This window comes from Linepithema humile, chromosome 5, assembly GCF_040581485.1.
Source record: "Linepithema humile isolate Giens D197 chromosome 5, Lhum_UNIL_v1.0, whole genome shotgun sequence".
NCBI classification, from domain to species: domain Eukaryota; kingdom Metazoa; phylum Arthropoda; class Insecta; order Hymenoptera; family Formicidae; genus Linepithema; species Linepithema humile.
This window is the reverse complement of record NC_090132.1, coordinates 108,115-128,215: the sequence shown is the minus strand read 5'-3', so window position 1 is coordinate 128,215 and position 20,101 is coordinate 108,115. Positions and strand designations below refer to the sequence as shown.

The window sequence follows — 20,101 nt, the reverse complement described above, 5'->3', positions numbered from 1 at the left end:
ATTTTCTATTTTTAAACTGCGACATTTAATATAAGCAAATAATGAATAATAGCACATACATAAAGACTACAAAAAAACATTATTTTTAAATAAAAAACAAAGAAATAGCATATACTTTTATATTTTCAGTATCAATGTGAATTTATAAATTTTAAAACATATATGTGAACGAAAGTTATATATGTTTTAAAGCAATGAGTAATTAAACGCCACAAGAAATTATATCTAAAGTTATATGACAATATCAAAATGAGAATGCTAATATTTATATTTATTAAAATTTGAAAATGTATGTTAAAACATTGGTACTGTGAAAAACCTGTCAAAATTATTTTGTTAAATTTACGTAAAATTTACGCACAAATTTCTTGATTAGTTTAAAAGTTATGTAATTTATATGTTTACATTGATTCTGGAAAATGCTTTTCTAATAGTATATTGTAACAGTTGTTGACACAAATTTGACAAAAAAGCAACTTTGCCAATTAAATTTAATTTTATATGTAACAAAATTCTAACAAATATTTACACAGAATTTTACTGATTGTCAGATTCACAACTCATCAGTTTGAAATATATATTGTTTTCAAATTTTAAGAATTTTCAGCTAAATTTTTATTAGATATAATATCTTTTTAAATATATGTATCTTTAGAATAGAAATAAATAGAGATAAGAGATATAAGTTATATATTTTTAATATAATATATATAATAATTATATATCTTAACATATATTAATTATATATCTTACCGTCTTAAAACCATGCTAAGAAAAGCGCTAATAATTATGCTACAAATAGTAAGAAATATTGCCTACTAATGTAGCTTACAAGAATTCACAATTGCAGTTTATATATGCCGAATTTGATTGCACCGACTTCCGATTGCATATCTGATTGCTATCGAAATACATCACTTTTTTCGCGAAATCACGACGCATACACGAACCTATGCCAATAATGCCAACACACATTCGCATTACAGTTTCACGCTGTTTTCTCACCGTGAGCGAGCGTGTAATAAACTCGCTCATAATAAAACCGTGATTGCGAAAGCTCAGACGATTAGACAGTAATAAGATGGCAGAAAAATGCAACTGACCAAGTATTTTACAAGGTTTTCTCGATAACCATCTAACGAACATGTAATCTCCAACCAGACAATATCTGATAAATCAGTTACAGTTACATCAGTTTCAAGTATATTAATCATCTTTACATTTTTTAGATTTATTTGTTTGTCTGTGATTTTATAGCTTATTTTATTGTATTATAAAATAGCTTTAATAAACTTTTGTGATTAATTATAAAACAAAATAGAAAATATATACAAATCGATCGATTGATAAGACTATAGTTTTCGTTAAAGCACAAATTTATTCACTGTATTCATATAAGGAAATCAGTTTAAAACGAACTAGTTTCTATGCGCATTTTATCAATTTTTAATTACTATAAGTTTTCTCTTGTTATGTGAGCCGCACAATACACGATTTTGGTCAAAATTAGTCCAGATAAATACGAAAATACAGTATTTATAAATTCTCGTAATTATCGCTTTCGACAGGCATATTATAAAGTATGAATTTAATGTTGCTATATTATACTTTCATGTTCATTAAAAAGTATTAAAAAGTGCTAGTGGTTTAGAAGTGATTTCGTCGAAAACAATTGAATTCGAGTGAAAGTATATCTTTATGCGCGAATCTACAGAAATCCATAATTATATTAAACATTATTGTTTAAAGCATGATAGTGATATTCTTGTCTTTTAATTAAATAGGTTGGAACAAGTATATGTAAAAAATTGAAATATATTTTTTTTTATATTCGCGATGGGCTTTGCGCTACATGTGTGTATGTGTGTATGTGTGTATGTATGGTCTGTGTGTGTGTGTGTATGGTGTGTATGCGCGTGTACAGAGTCGCGAATTGTCAGAAACAGTTTATATTACTCATTGTGAAGTATATTAAATTTTTTTATTACTGATTTTAACCAGGCAATTGTAAATAAGACTTGTGTGAAGATGATAAATTCTGCATATAAATCAAATTAAATAGCTACGTAGCTAATTATATTTAAATTACGATAATTTTCATTTTTTTTCGAATTGCGTCCTTTGTCTCTTTTGGTACGTATGGATTTTTTAGTGGATCTCCGTTAAGCCTGTAAATGTAAAGTTGAGAGTAAGTACATAAATACATAAACTAATGTTGTTTGTTATATTTAATAATAATTAAATATTGTTATAACCTGACGGCTCTACGTGGAATACGTGACTTTAACAAAACAAAAAATTTGGAAAAGAGAAAAAGAATATTTCTGCATCATTATATGTATGTATGAGCGATTTAAGATCTTATTGATGATCACAAAATTTTTCCTAGAGTTGTTGGTCTTATTCGTATTCCATTAGAATGTTTAATGAGTTAATAAATCATTATATCTTTGTAAAATATTTTATGTACTTTGTTAATGCATACCTGCTAAAATAGAACAACCGTTAATACTGAAAAATTCACCTGTAAAGAGATGGTGCGTTGGCGCAGTTAACATTATACCACCAGTCGCATGCAAATTCGTGCTGATTGAAAAGTGTTCCATTGGTGCACAAGAAAGATGCACCTTGATGTCCTTCGCGTCCATCATGACAAATATGATACGCCTGTAACAATATTATAAAAAGTAACTGTACCTAATATGATCTAGGATTCAATATACAAACTTATCTACTGACTATTTATTAAAATTTTATATTTACGATATAAATTTAAAATATATTTGGGCCAAAAATTGTCAATGCTAATAGTACGTAAGTTGATCAAATAAAACTTACTTTTTCTGTTTTTTTAATATAGCATTTTTATTTTGATCTACAAAATAGCAATTTTACACACATGTACGTATATATACTATATAAATACATATAAATATACAGTGCAATCTAATGATAGAAAATTATATTGTTTAGGAAGTTACTGTAATTTGGGCGTTATCATTTTTTACTACTGGTAAATGCCCTCTTATACTTTTTATATAGGGAAAATTTGTTCTTAAATTTAATGTTAAATGCTTATTAATTAATGTATTTTATTGATCTATTTTTAAATTATAAAACATAAACAAATTTTATTATTCTTATAAGTTTTATCGAATTTAAAAAATATTTTTCTTCTGAAACACCTACGCTTTGATTCTTGTAGTCTTTTTTTCTGTTGGTTTTTCTTGTACCAGTGATATCGATAAACAAATCGATATCACTTTGTATAAACTGGTGGAGTAAAGATAATACGCGATGCTCTTCTGTTACATAAATATGTATCATAATTAAGGAATTAATGTGAAACTGTTGTGCAAGTTTGTTGAAAATAATAGGAGTAATATGAAACGGTAGAAAGAAGTCAGGTTTTAAGGAAATACACAAAGGAAGCGAATGACATTCTTGAGAAGGAAAGTTTAGCGCTCTGAAAATCAAGTCGCAATGCATAACGGAGTCACGTAACGTTATTTATGTCAGTGCGTTTTATTATCCATTAAGGATTCAGCAATAAACCACATATATACTGTCATATTTTTATGACAATTGTCGTTCTAGTCTTTATATTTAATTTATTATTAGTTTATTAAATGCATGTATATCGAAAATAACACACACAATATTTGTCACAAAGAAAAGAAATATTTTCTTAAAAATTACGAAGATTGTCAAGCTGAAACAAAATTACGTAGAGTGTATTTCGACTCCAAAAGACTGAATTCAAGCTCAATTAAGTACGACAAAATTTGCCAAGACTTTTCTCGCAGTTTGTCTTTCACCGAGACGAGATCGGTTCTTACTCCTGCGTTGCCTTGAGATTTTAATAATGCCAGCGCTCGCATTCTCTTACATAATAAATCCGCTCTACTTTAGTCGCTTATACACCGTGTTGAAATAACGAAATAATTTTTCCTTGCTTTGTGAGCAGCATCATCGATTTTGTACAACAAAATTCCACGTAAAATGTGTGACGCGGAAAAAATTATTTTGCACATACACTATTAGCATTGGATAATAATGGCTGATAAATCATTGATAAAGCATTTATTTGATTAAACAATTTAATTTTTTAAATAATTAAATTTTATTTTTAGTACCGTTTAATTTAATCTGAATATTAGTATTGCATTCGAATGTTATACCATACATCCGCATTTGCATTCCAATTTTATTTCGAGAATAGAATGCAAATAATTTTTGTTTTGAAATCATGTTAAAATATGCAATATAGATACTAATATGTGCATTGCTTCTACATTTTTGCTCTATCAAAGTCCTTGATCCGTAATATATTCTTGATGTTTTATACTTTTGCGACATTTGTTCTATAATAATGTCGTACTAACCAAACTTATAATGTGCTTGAATTATTTATACTTTTAATGTCAACTTAATTTTTATTCGGATTTTATATATTTAAGTTATTTTCTCATTGTTATCGTAACAATCTGTTAGGTATGTTATAGTAGTGTTAACATTTCCTTAAAAAAATTCTTCAATAAATGAAACGTTATTATACACAAAGAAACTAGAAGTAATATATATCATTTGATATAATAAAAATAATAGTAAAAATGATATCATTGCAAAATGAGCGTTGACTCCGATAAGCATTATACATTTGTTGAAAAGCTTGTAGAAAAATGAAATACACCATGGGATTCCGTGTAGTTTTATCTATTAATCATTATCAAAACACTATTTTATTCCCATGATTATAAACAACATTTAAAATAACGGAAAAAGAGAATTAAACAATTTTTTTACATCAAAATAAAAAGTTCTTAGCTACTAACAGTCTTCCTTATTTAGCTTTATTCTAGTTCTTATATATAAACATTCTCAAAACACAAAAATTACCAAAATGTTTTTAAATCAAAGCAAATTCATTCTAATTATTTTTACATAAATTTTGGTTAATATAAAATATTGTAAGCAAATAGAAGCGTACTTGACAGCCAGTTTCCACGTTTGCGTACATTCCTGGTACAAACGGAACATACGCGCAGGAAAAACTTGTAGGCGGCACCGTATGATAGATAGGATAATCTATTCCGGGAATTCCAGGAATTTTGCTAAAGTCCTGTTCCTTCTTTGACTCTTCCTTCACGATGATAGGCTGACGAAATCCCACTATTGGTTGGAAATTTTGATATTCATCGTGATAATCGTCCACCGGCACTCGTTCCTAATCAGAGTTTATAAAAAGAATTGACAGCAATCCGTTAGTGACACAGTTAGAAAAGTTATTTAATGACGATATTTTAAATGAGTAATAATAGCACTTATAGTACATTTTAAATGACTAATAATATATATTGAAAAGAACACAGTTCACAATTTAACGGTTTATTTTAATTATGTACTGCGCGCGTATGATACAATTTTTTAGTTATAGATTAACACGTCTGCAAGAAAAGAAATCTTTATCAAACAGTTCTAAATATTTTTTAATCTTTCTAAAATGTGTTTGTGAAAAATAGTACAGTTGTAACATATATTAAAAATATTTTATTAAGAAATAGCAGAAAAATACACAATCTAAATAAAAATAAACTGATTGTATTTTAGAAATTGTTAATAAATATAACTGTCACATATGCACATTAGTTAGACATTATTTATATTTAATGGATAATTATTATTAATATGCCGAATAAAATCGAAATTTACCTGAACGATGGCTGAACAGAAGGCTGCCAGTATAGCGGCAAGTAAAAGTACGGCAAAGATACAGCGACTTCTCAGCATGACTGCACCGAGTTTGAATATGAACGAAACTGGACCTGTTTCCGCTGTAAGGCTATGCTAGGTATACGAGAAATTATGTCACACACAGAAAGAGAAAGTCTAAAACACACGTAACGCAGGACATCGAGCAATTATCACCCTAAGAGATACGTGTGTGTCGACTAATTGCATTATATGAAATAGAAATTTTAACAAACTATGGACTCCCGACGTAATTAGAATCATGGTAAGACTCGTACAATTTGCCACAACTTAATGCATTATGCTAATGAGTTTTTGTCTACCCATACAGCACAAAATATCCTATATATCCTTAGGACATCTTGGGGAGATCTCGATGTCCTCAGAACATCCTTGGGACACCAAAATATCCTCGATGTCTTGAGGATATCCTGAGGATGTTTTGTGCTGTATGGGTAATTATTCTGTTTTTGATAAGTGATTTGCATTCTTATAAATTTTTCCAAGATTAAATATTGTACAAATTGACGTAAGAGAGCAAAAACGTGACTAACAATTTGCGATTAATAATTTTTAAATATATTTCTTCTTGCCAATTTCTTCTAAATATTTCCTAGCCTACTCATGCATCTGTGGGAGTCCCATGGCATAAATAATTCCGTGATCAAGCATGAAGATTCGAAATCCGTGGACCCATCGATGATGGTCGAGCACAGATCTCGAAACAACGTTGATAACGATCGGCCACCGAGTAATGGTCGATTATCAACATAAACTTCGTGTGACTTCGGACGCAAATAGCGAAAATTGAACCAAGCTCTGCGCTATGCGTTATGCCGAAACAATCACTCTCGGATTTTAGATGCAATTAGCGGTAACTGAGCGGAGCTCTACGCTAAGTATTCCTCAACAAATTTGCGCACACAAAAGTGCGTATAAATGTGTGAAAAATTTAATTATTAACTCTCGTAAGTTAAATCGTTTAATCGTCGGTAAATTGTTGTTTTTATCCGCATTTCACAATCATTAGACTATCGGTTTATTCGATTCATACAAGTATTTAGATCTTTTATTAGGTAGGATTTTCTATTAGATAGAATATTTTTATCAAGTAAGATTTTTTGTTAGACAAGATTTTACAACTTTGCATAAATTTTATATTTTTTTTCTTTAATTCTTTGCATCGACAAACTTTGAAAACTTTCGCTTTGTGAGTTTGCAGTGAGTTTGCAATTTGTCGGTGATAAAGATAATAAGAAAACTTTGAATGGACAAATAAGATTCTCTTTCAAAGAACGAAAGAAGTTTCTTGCGCAAATAATAATATAATAATTTTTAACACATATAATGGAAAGGCTCATATGATGACAATCAAGTAATATAATAGAAGAGCATTTAAGAACCGTCGCAGGATGTTAGTGCGAAATTTTTAATTTTTCTAATAATAATTTTTACTATCAAAATATTAATATTTTTGCATTATTAGACACTTTGCTTTGACACAAATAAAAAATCGTATTGTTTGACTCTTTTCAAGTATAGTCTTTTGCATCGTCCATAAAACTTCTAAGCGTTTAAATGACTTTATTAATATCTTTATAGCACAAAAGCTACTGTATATTATACTTTTTATATTCGTATATTGTATTATAATTTGTAATAATAATACATATTATATTATAGGCCATGAATCTTTCGCGTTTACTCCTGAATTCGTATGCTATTAATCTTTCACATTTACTCGTACTCCTGGATTCGTAAGCTATTGATCTTTCGCGTTTACTTATACTACTGAAATCGTAGGCCATTAATCTGACGCGTTTATTCATACTACTGAAATCATACAGCATTATCTTGCCGTTTTCTCATTCTATCTAATTTATAAGAAACATATCTATAAAATATAAAAGTAAATTAAGTTAAAGCGATAAATAAATTTATAAATGTTAAATAGAATAAATTATAAATTTATTACAAAACAATAAATGTATTTCTTATTTTAATTTAGCTTTATTTATTTTCACTGACATCCAATCATACAAGCAACGTACCATTAAAGAGAGCATACACCTACGTATATATGTAACTGAAATATGTTTTACAATCTTTTTTTTCTTTCTTAAACTTAATTTTCTAATTTAGATTGTCAACTAAATAAACTCAAAATAAATGATATTTAATCAAGCAATGAATTTTTCTCTTGTTATTTTTACTTAAACTTTATGGATATTTCAATATTATTTTGACTTTACTGCTTGCACTGTACAATGTCGAACCATTCGCAGCGCTTATTTGCTTCGTAAAATGCGGTTCCTGGTGGGCACAAAGAAGATACTTTCGATGAACCTAAACAGTTGTGAAATACCTGCAAGAAATAACAGATATGACACAAATAATTGTTGCGTGACTTAATTCAATTTTCAATAGCTACATTAAGTTTTTAATTTTTTAAATTTTGACTGTAGATTTGAATTTAGGTCTTCTAACGAGCTTTGAACATATATACTTTACGTAAATATTTAATTGTCTCTTCTAAAAATTATTTTTGACAATAAAGTATTTTTATTTTTGAACAGTTAAGAAATTAAACAAAGGATTAAATTAAAGCTCAATTGTTTTCGACATCTGATTTAAACGGTTCCAATCTAGTTAATATCATTAGATTTTGTCTGTTTATATTTTTATGTTGCAATTTAACTAAATTTTATGATTTGTAATTTTAATTTTCACTTTTCTTTTTCTATAATATTATTGAAAGCATAATGTAAATTAATATTAGAAAAAAAAATAATGTAACGTATGATTTGTCAAAAAAAAACAATGACAAAAACAAACACGAGCCCGTTTTTTATTAAATAAATTTTGTTCGTATTCTCTCATTCTTTAACTACTTTTATACATTCTTAATATTTCTCAATTTTATAATTTAAGCCCTTTCCTTCCTTTCTCTATTTTCTATCAATCTGAAGAAGACCTGAAGTGTGGTCAAAATATATTTGTTATTTTCATATATTAATTTATATTTTTTGCGGTCCAATAGCCGTAAGAACTTTTGATTTTTATTGTTTTTCTTGTCATTGTTAAAAAAAAGAATTAATGAGCCTGTTTTACTTGGCATTTAGTTTCGATGTCTGCGAACATTCCGTTCCTTCCACGGCAAGAAAAACTGGTCTCCGGTATACTTGTAAGATTTGTGTAGGCAGGATTGTGAGGATTGGCGATAATTGACTTGATTTTCTGATAAGACGACAGTTTCAATCCACTTTGTAATTCTTGATATTTTTGGTCCTGACGATGCTGTTGATTTCTGTCGCTATTTTCAAAATCCACATGTCTCAAGGATCGTTCATGGAACTCATCGAGAAATCCTTGATAATCCGTGATAACCTACAAAACAGTATGGCTCCGATTAATTTAATAATACAGAAAAACTACTCATACATTTCCAGGTGGGGGTTCACAATCGGTAGCTACATAGATTTCAATATTGACGAAATACTGCATGCCGACGAATATTAGAATGATATCGCGCGGTCAATATCGTCTCAATACTTTCCGTTTATGTTATAAAATTTATTATATACATTTATGTAAGATATGTATTATATTAATACATCTTAATACAATAAAAAAATAATAATTAATACAAACAATATTACCCGATGCGAATTGAAGAGTGCGATGTTGTCGATAAAATAATCGTCAAACGGTTTATATACAGTATCCCAGTCATACTCTGTTCTCCAACTTGAATCAAATAGTTCCGTATCAGCCGGAAGTATTAGAGGCATCATAATAGGTTTGTAAACTTCCGGTTTAATGGACGATACGATCGGAACAAATTGTCTATAATTTGAATAAACCTGTGGCTTTGGATAATTTGTCAGTTTTTCGTAAGCGTTCAGTGTTTTGTGATTCGTATGCATAAACGGCCTACGTATAATGTAGGTCGTATCGACGGTTTTCGGATGATTATAGTGAGGTCGGCCTTCTGGAGATACGTATCGGCCATCTGATGTTAGATAGACCTAAATTGAATAAAGAAAACAATGATTTTTTAGCTAGAGAATATATTTACATTGTGTATACACACGTATATACCAACATATAAACATACCTTTATTATTTCTAACATTTTTTTATCGGAATAAGAATGTTTGTGGATATGCCGAGCGTCTAGGACTATACCGTCAGGTACAGTGATACCTTCCTTATTCAATCGATTCAATGCCAAGCGATCCGTTCTGAAAGCTTCTTCTGGAATCTTGCCACCTAATGCAGGCAGCACTTGTTCACGAAAGATTTGCCGTTTTCGCTGCAACAGTTATCTCGAATAATTTACTGAGACCAATAACAATGTATATATTTTCAATGGTAATATATCATATATATTTTTAACAATTTAATAAATTTAATGCGTTATTTCGATGATTAAATTCGCCTAATGATACATTTTAGAAAATTATTTTATAATCCTGATGATATATTATCCATTACTGAACTTCCTGCAACACAATGTAATAAACTTGACAACAGTAAACCAGCAAATTGTTACAGAAAATTTATAGAAATAATAATAAATGCACTACTTCATAAAACATAGGGAACATCATTCAAACGTTCGAAATCGAACAATTTTCAAATCATTCAAGTTCGACAAAAAAATCTTTGCAGACGAAAGAAGTTTGTACTTTTACATGCTGTACTTTTACTTTTAGAAGCGTTTTTTGAACATTTGTTATTTTTACACTTTTAAGTTAACAAAAGACATTGTTTTGTTTTTAAAATTAGGTACGTATGTTCAACACTCCGCAGCTTAATAAAAAAATTTTTCTCGCCAAATTCACGACAAGTATCAAAAATTACATTTTACAAAAATACATTTCTTAAAATTTGGCTACAATTTTTTTTTTTTTTTTTTTTTTTTTTTTTTTTATTATTATTATTATTAAGTTACATGACTTTGAAGCTAAACATACATTTTTTACGCTAATGCTACTGCTGATGTAAAAGTCAATTTTTACAAAAGAACTATCGTCAAAATGACAAAATAAAAAATATTCATCATGTGTTAGTCAGTGTGTATTGCGTAGGTGATTTGTCATAATAAAGTACGATTTAAAGAGGCAAAAATTGTTTATATGCTTTGAGCGTCATGCTATAAATTTAAATTATAGCGTAACTTTTACTCGCCATCGAAAAGCATTAAGGAAAAAAATTGCTTAAGATTTTTGAATATTTAACCTTTTCTGCATTAGCATGCTCGAATAAAATTGCAGCTACCAACAATAATCGACACCAATGTCCTCGTCTATTTGTCTTCATGATGAGGAACTTCTCCTTTGTCGATTTGTAGTTATATTGTCAAGCGCATCTTTCCAATAATCATTTTGATCTAAAATAAAATGTATTTGATGTAAAACAGCACATTTTAAATAGAGTATTTGTGCAAATCACAATATAATCATCACTGAGTTACAATATATTACAATATATCGTAATATATTAGTTTTAAAAAATTAAGGAATCACTTAATTAAGGAATCCTCAACAAACAAGGCAAATGTTAGATAGATCACATCGTGACTTGCACATGTTACGTAATACAGATACGTGCAGCTATCGTGCAAGATAGTAAATAAGTAGTAATAAATGCACTTTCAAAGTGATGCTTGTGCGAATCTCGCTATGTTATCGATAACTTTACGATTCATTGCTTCAGTAATTTATTCTGGTTCTTTCCAATGAATAAAAATATTTATATATTTTATAAAGTGTGTATATTAGTATATAATGTACTGTAAATAATGTGTTTGCGTGTAAACTGATTGCATTGTGTAAATTTACATTTGCAGGTTAATTCCCATCTTTACGTAACATTTTCTTGTTGTTGGATATTTATTCAAGTATAATAATATACTTTTAAGAACTCTTGAGTCTTCAAAAATGACCAAAATCTGATTTGAATAATAGATAAAGAATTTAAAAAAAACCGATTTATAATTTATTCATGACTAACGTAAATATATCTTTATGCAAATAATAATTTAGTTGATTGAACAGTTATTTACATAATTTTTTTCATTTAAAATATATTACTCCGACTTAATTTTATTATAGACACATATATTTGATCTTCGATGTCAGCACGCTGTACGATGCGAATGTTCTATTTAGTAATAAGCGGCGTACTCAACACCTCGCATCGGTGCAATCGCTCCCCACTGTCCCTTAGCCTTGTTCTAATTACATCTAGATACCTAAGTTGTTGCAATCTTCTTCATCTCAGTTCTTCATTTCATTCTTCCTACGTTGCAGAGAGTAGATAGGCATGAAATGCGAAAAATTAACCCACAAGTTTAAAAATTTGTTTCTATAATTTTAGCAAATTTTACAATCTAAATAGCAAATAATAACAGCAATGATAGTTAATCGTCGATATTAATATTAGCGTACGTATTGTACTGATTGCACTTTATCATTGATAAAATATAGAAATCAAAAATTATACCTCAAATGGAAAAAATACAATTTGCAAGTTGAGAATAAACACATTGACGCTTTATTACATCTCGGCTGCATCCGAGCTTGCCAAGATCCTTTATTTTTATTCTTGCAAATATCATTATTCACTCTTGTGAATTTTTGCAAGGTCATATAGTGAACGTCATCTTAGTAAGTTTAAACAAAGCAATTGTGTTTTGTGCTAGATTCACTTACCTTCTCACAACCTGACTTTCTTTTCGGCCCGTTTTAGCTAACACCAAGCTACCACTCAAACAAGTGTGTCCATTTTCATGGTAGCACCTTCGTTCAGGGTTTGCATACGCGATTGCACACACAGTATGTCTGAAAAATAACGGGATTTTAACATTAATATTATATAAATTTAAACATTGTGATGCCATAAAATAAATGATTTTTTTAAATAAAATGAATAATTATATTTTACACATATTATTAGTGTTTGAATTGGTATAATGTCAGTCCCGTTATTTTTCAAATTTATTTTGCACGCTCAAATTATAGGATTACGTTGGGATACCGAGATTGTAAGACGTTAGTTTAGTGCACGCTTAACAATCGTGAACGTAAAATCTTATTTAATAGCACAGTCAGACATTAATACAAAAATGCTATATACTGGTGGCACGAAGAATTTATAAGAGCAATCACTGTTTTATGCATACGATATTTATATCTCAATATAATTTAGACGATAATTATACGTGCACGATAGTAGCACGTTCATTCAAAAGGACAAGGTGCAATTTTTATTTTAACATTTTCTATTTTAGTCATACAAAATACTCGATATTTTTTTTTTTATTTTTTACCATTTTAACATTGTTTTATCATTATGAAAAAAATTTAAAATGTAATTCATATATCCTTAAAAAAAGTCATTAAAAAATTGTAAACTTATCGTGTTTTCTATCAAATATTGTAAGTAGACTGTTTTACAAGCAAAAGAAATTATTATTATTATGTAATAAGATTTTACATCATAAATATAGACGACATTTGCTAAGCAGCTTGCAGCTAAGCTTGCGTAAGCAAAGCTTTTCCGTATTTATTTCTGACTTAAGCAAATTTGCAATTTGATTTTGCAAAGTATGCATTTAATATTTAACCTCGCATTAATCTCGCACCTTCGATGATGACATGCTTTAGAGGAGGAAACTACGTAATTGGTGAAAAGGAAGTTTCCATGGTGAAAGACACGCAAAAGTAGCGCAGTATGCTGTAACGATGCAGACGAGTCAGAATAGAGATGTGCATCGCACATCGCATCGCATGTGATGGAATTTGCACCGTCGTTTGGCTTTTCGACGATTATATTATTCTTTGGAGTAACGACAATACACACAAACGCAGTGTTTAAAATATAGATTAAAAAATACACTAAGAACATAAGAGACCGTCTTCAAAATATTGCTACAATAACATTGCTTTGTATAAATTTGTCATTTCGGTAAAAATAGTAATTTCCACAGTTTCTTGTGCGCATATTTATTTTAAAATTTAATATAGACTTAAAAGAAAAGAGAAAGAGAGAAAGGGGAAAGGGGAGAAAGAAGAGAAGACGTTCTCTTTATTATGGTCCAAAGTAAACGCAATCTAAAATCGCCTTTCACAGAGCGAGCAATTCTTTGCTGTGCCATCACCGAGCATCAGTTCACACTGGTGTTAAATCATCCATCCGGACGTCCGTATGCTCAGATAACCCGTGAACACTTTCGCTTTCTCGCGATCGGGATTTTAACTAAATATAAAGTCACTATTGTAAAATTCTATATCTATGAAGATATAATCGGGGAAAATCGAAGAATCAACACTCGCACTGCATAACGTTGCAATATATTTCAACGAGACGTACATACATATAGATAACTGTTTATGCAATATTCTGTCGCGTAACTAAATTCAACATACATTATTGTAAACGTGTTGTTATATTATAAATTATTATAGTTTGATAAATCTTTCTAAATTTTCTATTATTTCTTGCTGCTGTTGAAAATTTTCTTTTAATATTTCTAATGTGACAATTGCTTTACAAAATATTTTAACAAGTTGTTGATTTTTTTCTCCTTATTCGATCATTTGGAAAATGCTGTTATTACTTCGTTTTTTCATTTATAACCACTTTTTGATCAAATACTATATAACTCTTATGAGAATATACTCAAATATATAAAATTACAAGGCGATTATTTTCATTAGGCATTATATAGCAAGTTATTATATTTGTCACTAGAAATGTGGTATGTAGAATTGACAACATTTTTCAATTTATCTTTGAATGATGATTCGACACTGCAAGAAACGTATGTTTATGATGTTATTAAAAAATAGGAAAAACTTAAACTCTGGGGTATTTTTTTTAAGAAAACAGAAAAAATTATGTTTCTTATATTAATACTTCTTATACTAAATTTTAGGTTTTGAATTCTGTTCTTTAATTAAATCTTATACTAATGATTGAAAGAATCTAAGAACTTTATTGTCTTTAGAAGCAGCACAAGAAGGATGTTTCTTATAGGACGAAAGAGTTTTTAACATTTCTCTCTTCACACTTGTCATTATACAATACAGTTAAAGTAGCTCTAAAGAAAGATTAATGACAAATTGCATGGTTAATAGCAATATTCCACAAAACTAGTTATATGTACTTTTCTCAGATAAAATAAATTCTAGCGTGAACAATTATTAATAATTACCGCAATTTTTAGAAAGACATTAAAGATGTCGCTTTTACAATAAAATATATACATTTGTGTGTGTGCGTGTGTGTGTGTGTGTCTTGTCTTTTGCAATATTTATTGTAAAAATCTATTCAAAATATTTTCAAAAAAATTGTAATAAATATATAGCAAAAATGAAGACAGAAGAATGGAAATAATTCTTACCTTGCAAATTCGTAATAAATTTTCTTTCAATTTGTCAATATAACACACTTTTAACAAATTTGCGTTGATTCGCCACAAACAAGACTATTACAATTATTTCAAAAATTAATTGTCGCTCTAACTGAAAAACATCTTTAAAATGCACATTGCAACGCGATTAGGTATGTTAGATACTGAATCGGGAAGTTGAAGAATGGTGAAGATGATACTAAGTCCGCTAGTAGGAATTCGCCTTGTGATATACTCAGGGAGGTTGAAGCACGTGAACCTAGTTTGAGATACTTTCACTAGACGATCGGGACAATCTTAGCCGGCTATGTCTACATCTTCCTTTCTAAGCATTATTAGTGTGGTTTGCGTTAGAGACTCGGACCATATTGGACCTTTATTGTAAAGCATGTCGATATCTACAAAAAAGATATAGGACTTCAACCCTCTATTTCTCACCGTTTCAGATGAGAGTGGTCAAAACTTCCTGATCCAAAAAATCGAGTATGTGGAGGTGTATTTGTGGATGGTATTTTGACGAGAGGAACAATTCATCACCTACAAATCAATGACCTATTAGTTATTTGCGATTAGTTATTTTGAGAAAAATTTTTCAAAATTTTTTGCTCGACGACCGAAAATCGAAAAAAGTACTGGTAGTGCATTTTCAAAAACTTGAAAACAGCTTTCAAAAATGTTCTATCAACCATCCCTTTATTTTTCATAATTTCGAAGATAGTTTGAGCTGTTTTTTTTCTTTTTCTTCCCTTTTTTTATCTTTTTCGAGGGCTTATATTATTTTAGCCGAGACTCAAACCATTTTTTAGCCGAGACTCGAACCATTTTTTAACCGACACTCAAATCAAATTATTTGAGGTTTGTATGTATAGAGAGTGTGCATAGAGATCATTGCAGTTCACTGATCTAACATGAATTGACAGTTTTGATTCAGTTGTGTGTGTAACTTTTATTTAGTAGATTAGAGTTTATACTGATCATTTGATACGTTCGTCGTACGTTATTTTCGTACTGAATTTGCACTAAATAATTTAATTTGGCGTTGTAAATGATATATATGTACGAATATGATACGAATTTAGTGCGGACAAGACATACGATATAAACTAGGCCAGCACTTATTCTTCTCTCTGTGAAAAACATATTTGTCAAATGGCGATACATGTTATTAGAAATAATTTATCGAGATTTATTGAAAAACGTAAGAATGTTTGTATTTTTTATCTGTGTAGCATATTATTTAAAAAGTCACAATAATATCTATGTTATGTTTAATGTATACCTTTTAGAAAAAGAATTATTATCAATATTTTTCATATTGTGTTTTATAAGTAAACTAATTTACTTTCTTAATTATTTAACAAGGAAAAGTGTTGTTTCTTTGATTGATTTATATAACTTATAGGTTTACAAGCTGCTTTTACATTAAGATACTCTACGGAAATGCTACCCACATATAAAACATTAATAATATCCATTCCAAAACCATTTATTTATATGGTCAAATTGAACAGGCCACAAAAAATGAATGCAATAAATTTAACTATGTGGCAGTATGTAATCATCTATTCCTCTCTTCTTTATGTTTTTTTAATTTATAATATACTTATATATTTTTATAAATCATTTTGTAGAGAATTTAAGGAATGTTTTCAAGAATTAACAGTGAATTCAGATTGCAGAGTGGTTATTTTGTCAGCTGCTGGCAAGGCGTTTTGTGCAGGTAAACAATGAAAAAATTGTAAATAAAATATTCTAGCACTGAAAGAATATTATTTCAGGAATTGATGTACAAGGGATGATGGAAGTGGGTCAGAATCTTGCACAGCATGAAGATATTGCACGTAAATCCAAAGTTTTGGAATCTATGATTCAAGATTATCAAGATTCATTCACAGCTATAGAAAAGGTCTTACTATTTGTATAAATGATAAGAAGCATTTTTTTAGATAAAACAGATGAAACTTTCACTAGATTAGATTTTTTTTTTTAATTTGTATAGTCAGCATAATAATGCAAAATCAATTAATAGTGTCCAAAACCTGTAATAGCTGCTGTGCATGGTGCATGCATTGGGGCAGGTGTAGACATGATATCCGCAGCTGACATTCGTTACGCTTCATCTGATGCATACTTTCAAATAAAAGAAGTTGATATAGGCATGGCAGCTGATGTGGGTACACTTCAAAGATTCCCAAAAATTGTAGGCTCTGATAGTTTGGTAAGAGAACTCGTCTATACAGCACGAAAGTATCCAGCAGCTGAAGCACTGAAAAGTGGATTTATAAGCTCTATGTTAGATGATGAGGAAAGGTAAAAAAAAAGACAAATATATCAAAAGAAATAGTAATAGAAGTTTATAATGATCACTTGGGTGTAATGATTTTAAGAAGATAAATGAATTTTAACATTACGTTTTTTTATTCAGTTTGTTGAATAAATCGATAGAAGTTGCTGAAAATATTGCAAGCAAGAGTCCAGTTGCTGTGCAAGGTTCAAAAATAAGCTTAATATATTCTAGAGACCACTCTGTTCAAGAAGGATTGAATCATATTGTAAGTATCCTTGTTTATTCCACCTAAAATTGTGTAATAAATCTAAATTATACAATAAATTTAAATTTATATAGTAAACTTAAATTACATAATCTCAAAATAGATAATAAAGTTATTACTATTTATTATACAAAATTTTTCATATGGGGAGGATTGTTCAATAATACGTTTTTGGGGTTTATTTCGACAGGCTATGCATAATAAATCAATGCTTCAAAGTGAAGATTTCTTAAATGCAACCATGGCACAAGCTATTAAAGGTGATCCTCCAATATTTTCAAAGTTATAAATTGTTAATATGTTATAATATGTCACATTGTGGACTTATTTGGATTATTTGTATGCTATTTTTATAAAGATGAAGCAAATATATTTGAACAAAATGTTTCTGTAACAAAATATAAATATATACTTTCACAACTTGTTTAAATTCATGGCTACACATTTATCACATTGACCTTTTTGTAAATTATTTTCACTAAACAAACAAATTTTGGTCAAGTAGTATTTTACTTTAAAAAAATTCGTCCCATTTGTGCTTTTTGGTTAATGGTGCCAATCTTGCGGTATCTATGTCAACAATATTATATACATTAATATCTTCAGGAATCTTCACCTGTAATTTTGATTTCAATAACGATGTAGAATATCAGATGTTACTAAATTTATAATACAACAAATCTGTTTAGATAAAGAAAGATATAAAAAAAATCTTAGCAGTAGTAAAAATAAAATATATGTATTAAAAAATATATAAATAAATAAATGTATTTACATACAATTAGCAAATTGATGTAATGCTCATAATTAATTTTTCCTGTTTCTACATCACACGCAATGGCCATCATATCGGCCACTTCCTCTTTTGTAAATGGCTCTCCAATTTCCATAATTGATTTTTCTAAATCATCTTTCATGATGTATCCGCGATTTTCAGGATCTAACAATTGAAATGCTTTCAATAACTCTTCTGGTTCTGCTGGTTTAAACCTAAGTGAGTTGTAACATGTTTAAAAAAACATGATTTCCATACGTGATACGTATATTAATTACTTTATTTGTTCCGAAAATGGAATAGATTTTACTTGAACATACTTGCGTTCATTAATCGCTTTGCTCATATATTCTACAAATCTGTTTAAAGGTACACAATTATTTTCAACATCTTCCACTTCTACTTGTATTTCTTGTAACTCAGCTTCTGTGATGACACAGCCTATTAAATTAACATAAAATTATAAATATTAAAAATATTAAAAATTAACATGAAGAAAGCATAAAATTTGCCACAAGAAATGTCCAATATATAAAATTATTTTAATTAGATATTTTTATTTCGCTAAATTTTTAAATTCTGAATATATATTGTATACCTAATGCTCTGATTATAGTACCCAAATCTCTAACATCTACTTCTCCACTTCTTGCATTATCGAATACATCAAATGCTTCACAGAGTCTCCTTTCTAATAACGTAGGCTCAATAGGCACTAAGCGTACAAATTAATATTGATTGTTAAATAGATAAATAGAAGATTTTATTAAGATACTTACTGATATTAAGAAGCTTAATTTACAAGTTTGTTTAAGAAATAAAGACAGGTACGAAACTCGACTGGCATTAGCTTTCATAAATTGTTTGATCAATAAGTAATGCGGATTAATCCCAGAAAAATTACAGTAATTACATAACGCGATTTATAATAGTTTTTTTATAGATTGTACATTTGCTTAAAAATTAAAAAATGTTTATTTTACATATTTCTCTATGTTTAATTACTAAACCTTTGATCGCGATACGTACATTTTCTACTTTCCAATCTAGTTAGACGTCTTTCAGTGACAGTTCTTCGGGGGGATGAGGGTAACGCAGAAAATGGATGCATTTCGAAAGCTATGTCGCCACCAGTGATGCGGTCATTATTTTTTTAGTTTAATTATACATATTTATAATCAACCAATTAATTAGATAAAAAAAGTTTGACATTTCTACCTTCACACTTGATTTCTTTATCCACTTGCAATTTAATATTAAAAGTTTACGAGAAACCACATTTTTTATTAAAAAAATAAAGTTTTGCATCTGTCTTGTCTCGTCGAGAACCAATTTTCTATCTTAAACTCTTAAAATTTGCATTCCCTTTTGGGACATATTTAAACAATACACATCGTACGGAGATATTTGCGCATCGCAACTCAAGTATCACAACCAGTGACCAGTGACACCAGATTTGAGACAAGCAACAAGCAGTATGAGGGGGGAATACCACACACATGCGCAAGCCACGTATGCACATGTGAGCTCCGAGCTTCGGATAGTAGTTCTTAGGACGTTTTTACAACGTCTTTTTAAGGATATTTCAGGATATGCAAATTG

The 20,101-nt window shown here is 29.2% G+C and overlaps 3 protein-coding genes across 5 annotated transcripts; 1 reads left to right on the top strand and 2 right to left on the bottom strand.

Moving 5' to 3' along the window:
- Positions 1–2,497: 2,497 nt before the first annotated feature.
- LOC105675267 (uncharacterized) lies at positions 2,498–13,050 on the bottom strand. The gene is made up of 9 exons (XM_067355425.1): positions 10,996–13,050; positions 9,869–10,066; positions 9,411–9,779; positions 8,863–9,138; positions 8,004–8,116; positions 6,075–6,198; positions 5,713–5,847; positions 4,991–5,227; positions 2,498–2,667 (listed from the first exon to the last, which is right to left on the bottom strand). Exons 1-9 carry the CDS (start codon positions 11,074–11,076, stop codon positions 2,521–2,523), a joined length of 1,680 nt encoding a protein of 559 aa, XP_067211526.1. The 5' UTR covers positions 11,077–13,050; the 3' UTR covers positions 2,498–2,520.
- A 3,178-nt stretch (positions 13,051–16,228) lies between these two features.
- LOC105675542 (delta(3,5)-Delta(2,4)-dienoyl-CoA isomerase, mitochondrial) lies at positions 16,229–18,154 on the top strand. Its single transcript, XM_012372763.2, has 7 exons — positions 16,229–16,370; positions 16,575–16,722; positions 16,804–16,892; positions 16,951–17,078; positions 17,202–17,482; positions 17,598–17,724; positions 17,915–18,154. The coding sequence occupies exons 1-7, from the start codon at positions 16,322–16,324 to the stop codon at positions 18,011–18,013; spliced, it is 921 nt and encodes a 306-aa protein (XP_012228186.1). The 5' UTR covers positions 16,229–16,321; the 3' UTR covers positions 18,014–18,154.
- On the bottom strand, positions 17,568–19,975 carry LOC105675543 (dynein regulatory complex protein 8-like). Of its 3 annotated transcripts, none has more exons than XM_012372765.2 (5): positions 19,529–19,975; positions 19,098–19,214; positions 18,820–18,940; positions 18,504–18,714; positions 17,568–17,747 (listed from the first exon to the last, which is right to left on the bottom strand). In XM_012372765.2, the coding sequence occupies exons 1-5, from the start codon at positions 19,608–19,610 to the stop codon at positions 17,739–17,741; spliced, it is 540 nt and encodes a 179-aa protein (XP_012228188.1). In that variant the 5' UTR covers positions 19,611–19,975; the 3' UTR covers positions 17,568–17,738. The 3 variants fall into 3 exon arrangements, with proteins under 3 accessions (XP_012228188.1, XP_067211917.1, XP_067211918.1); XM_067355816.1 differs by lacking the exon at positions 17,568–17,747 and having other exon boundaries at positions 18,130–18,714; positions 19,529–19,618; positions 19,718–19,975; XM_067355817.1 differs by lacking the exons at positions 17,568–17,747; positions 19,098–19,214 and having other exon boundaries at positions 18,130–18,714; positions 19,529–19,618; positions 19,718–19,975.
- Positions 19,976–20,101: the final 126 nt, after the last annotated feature.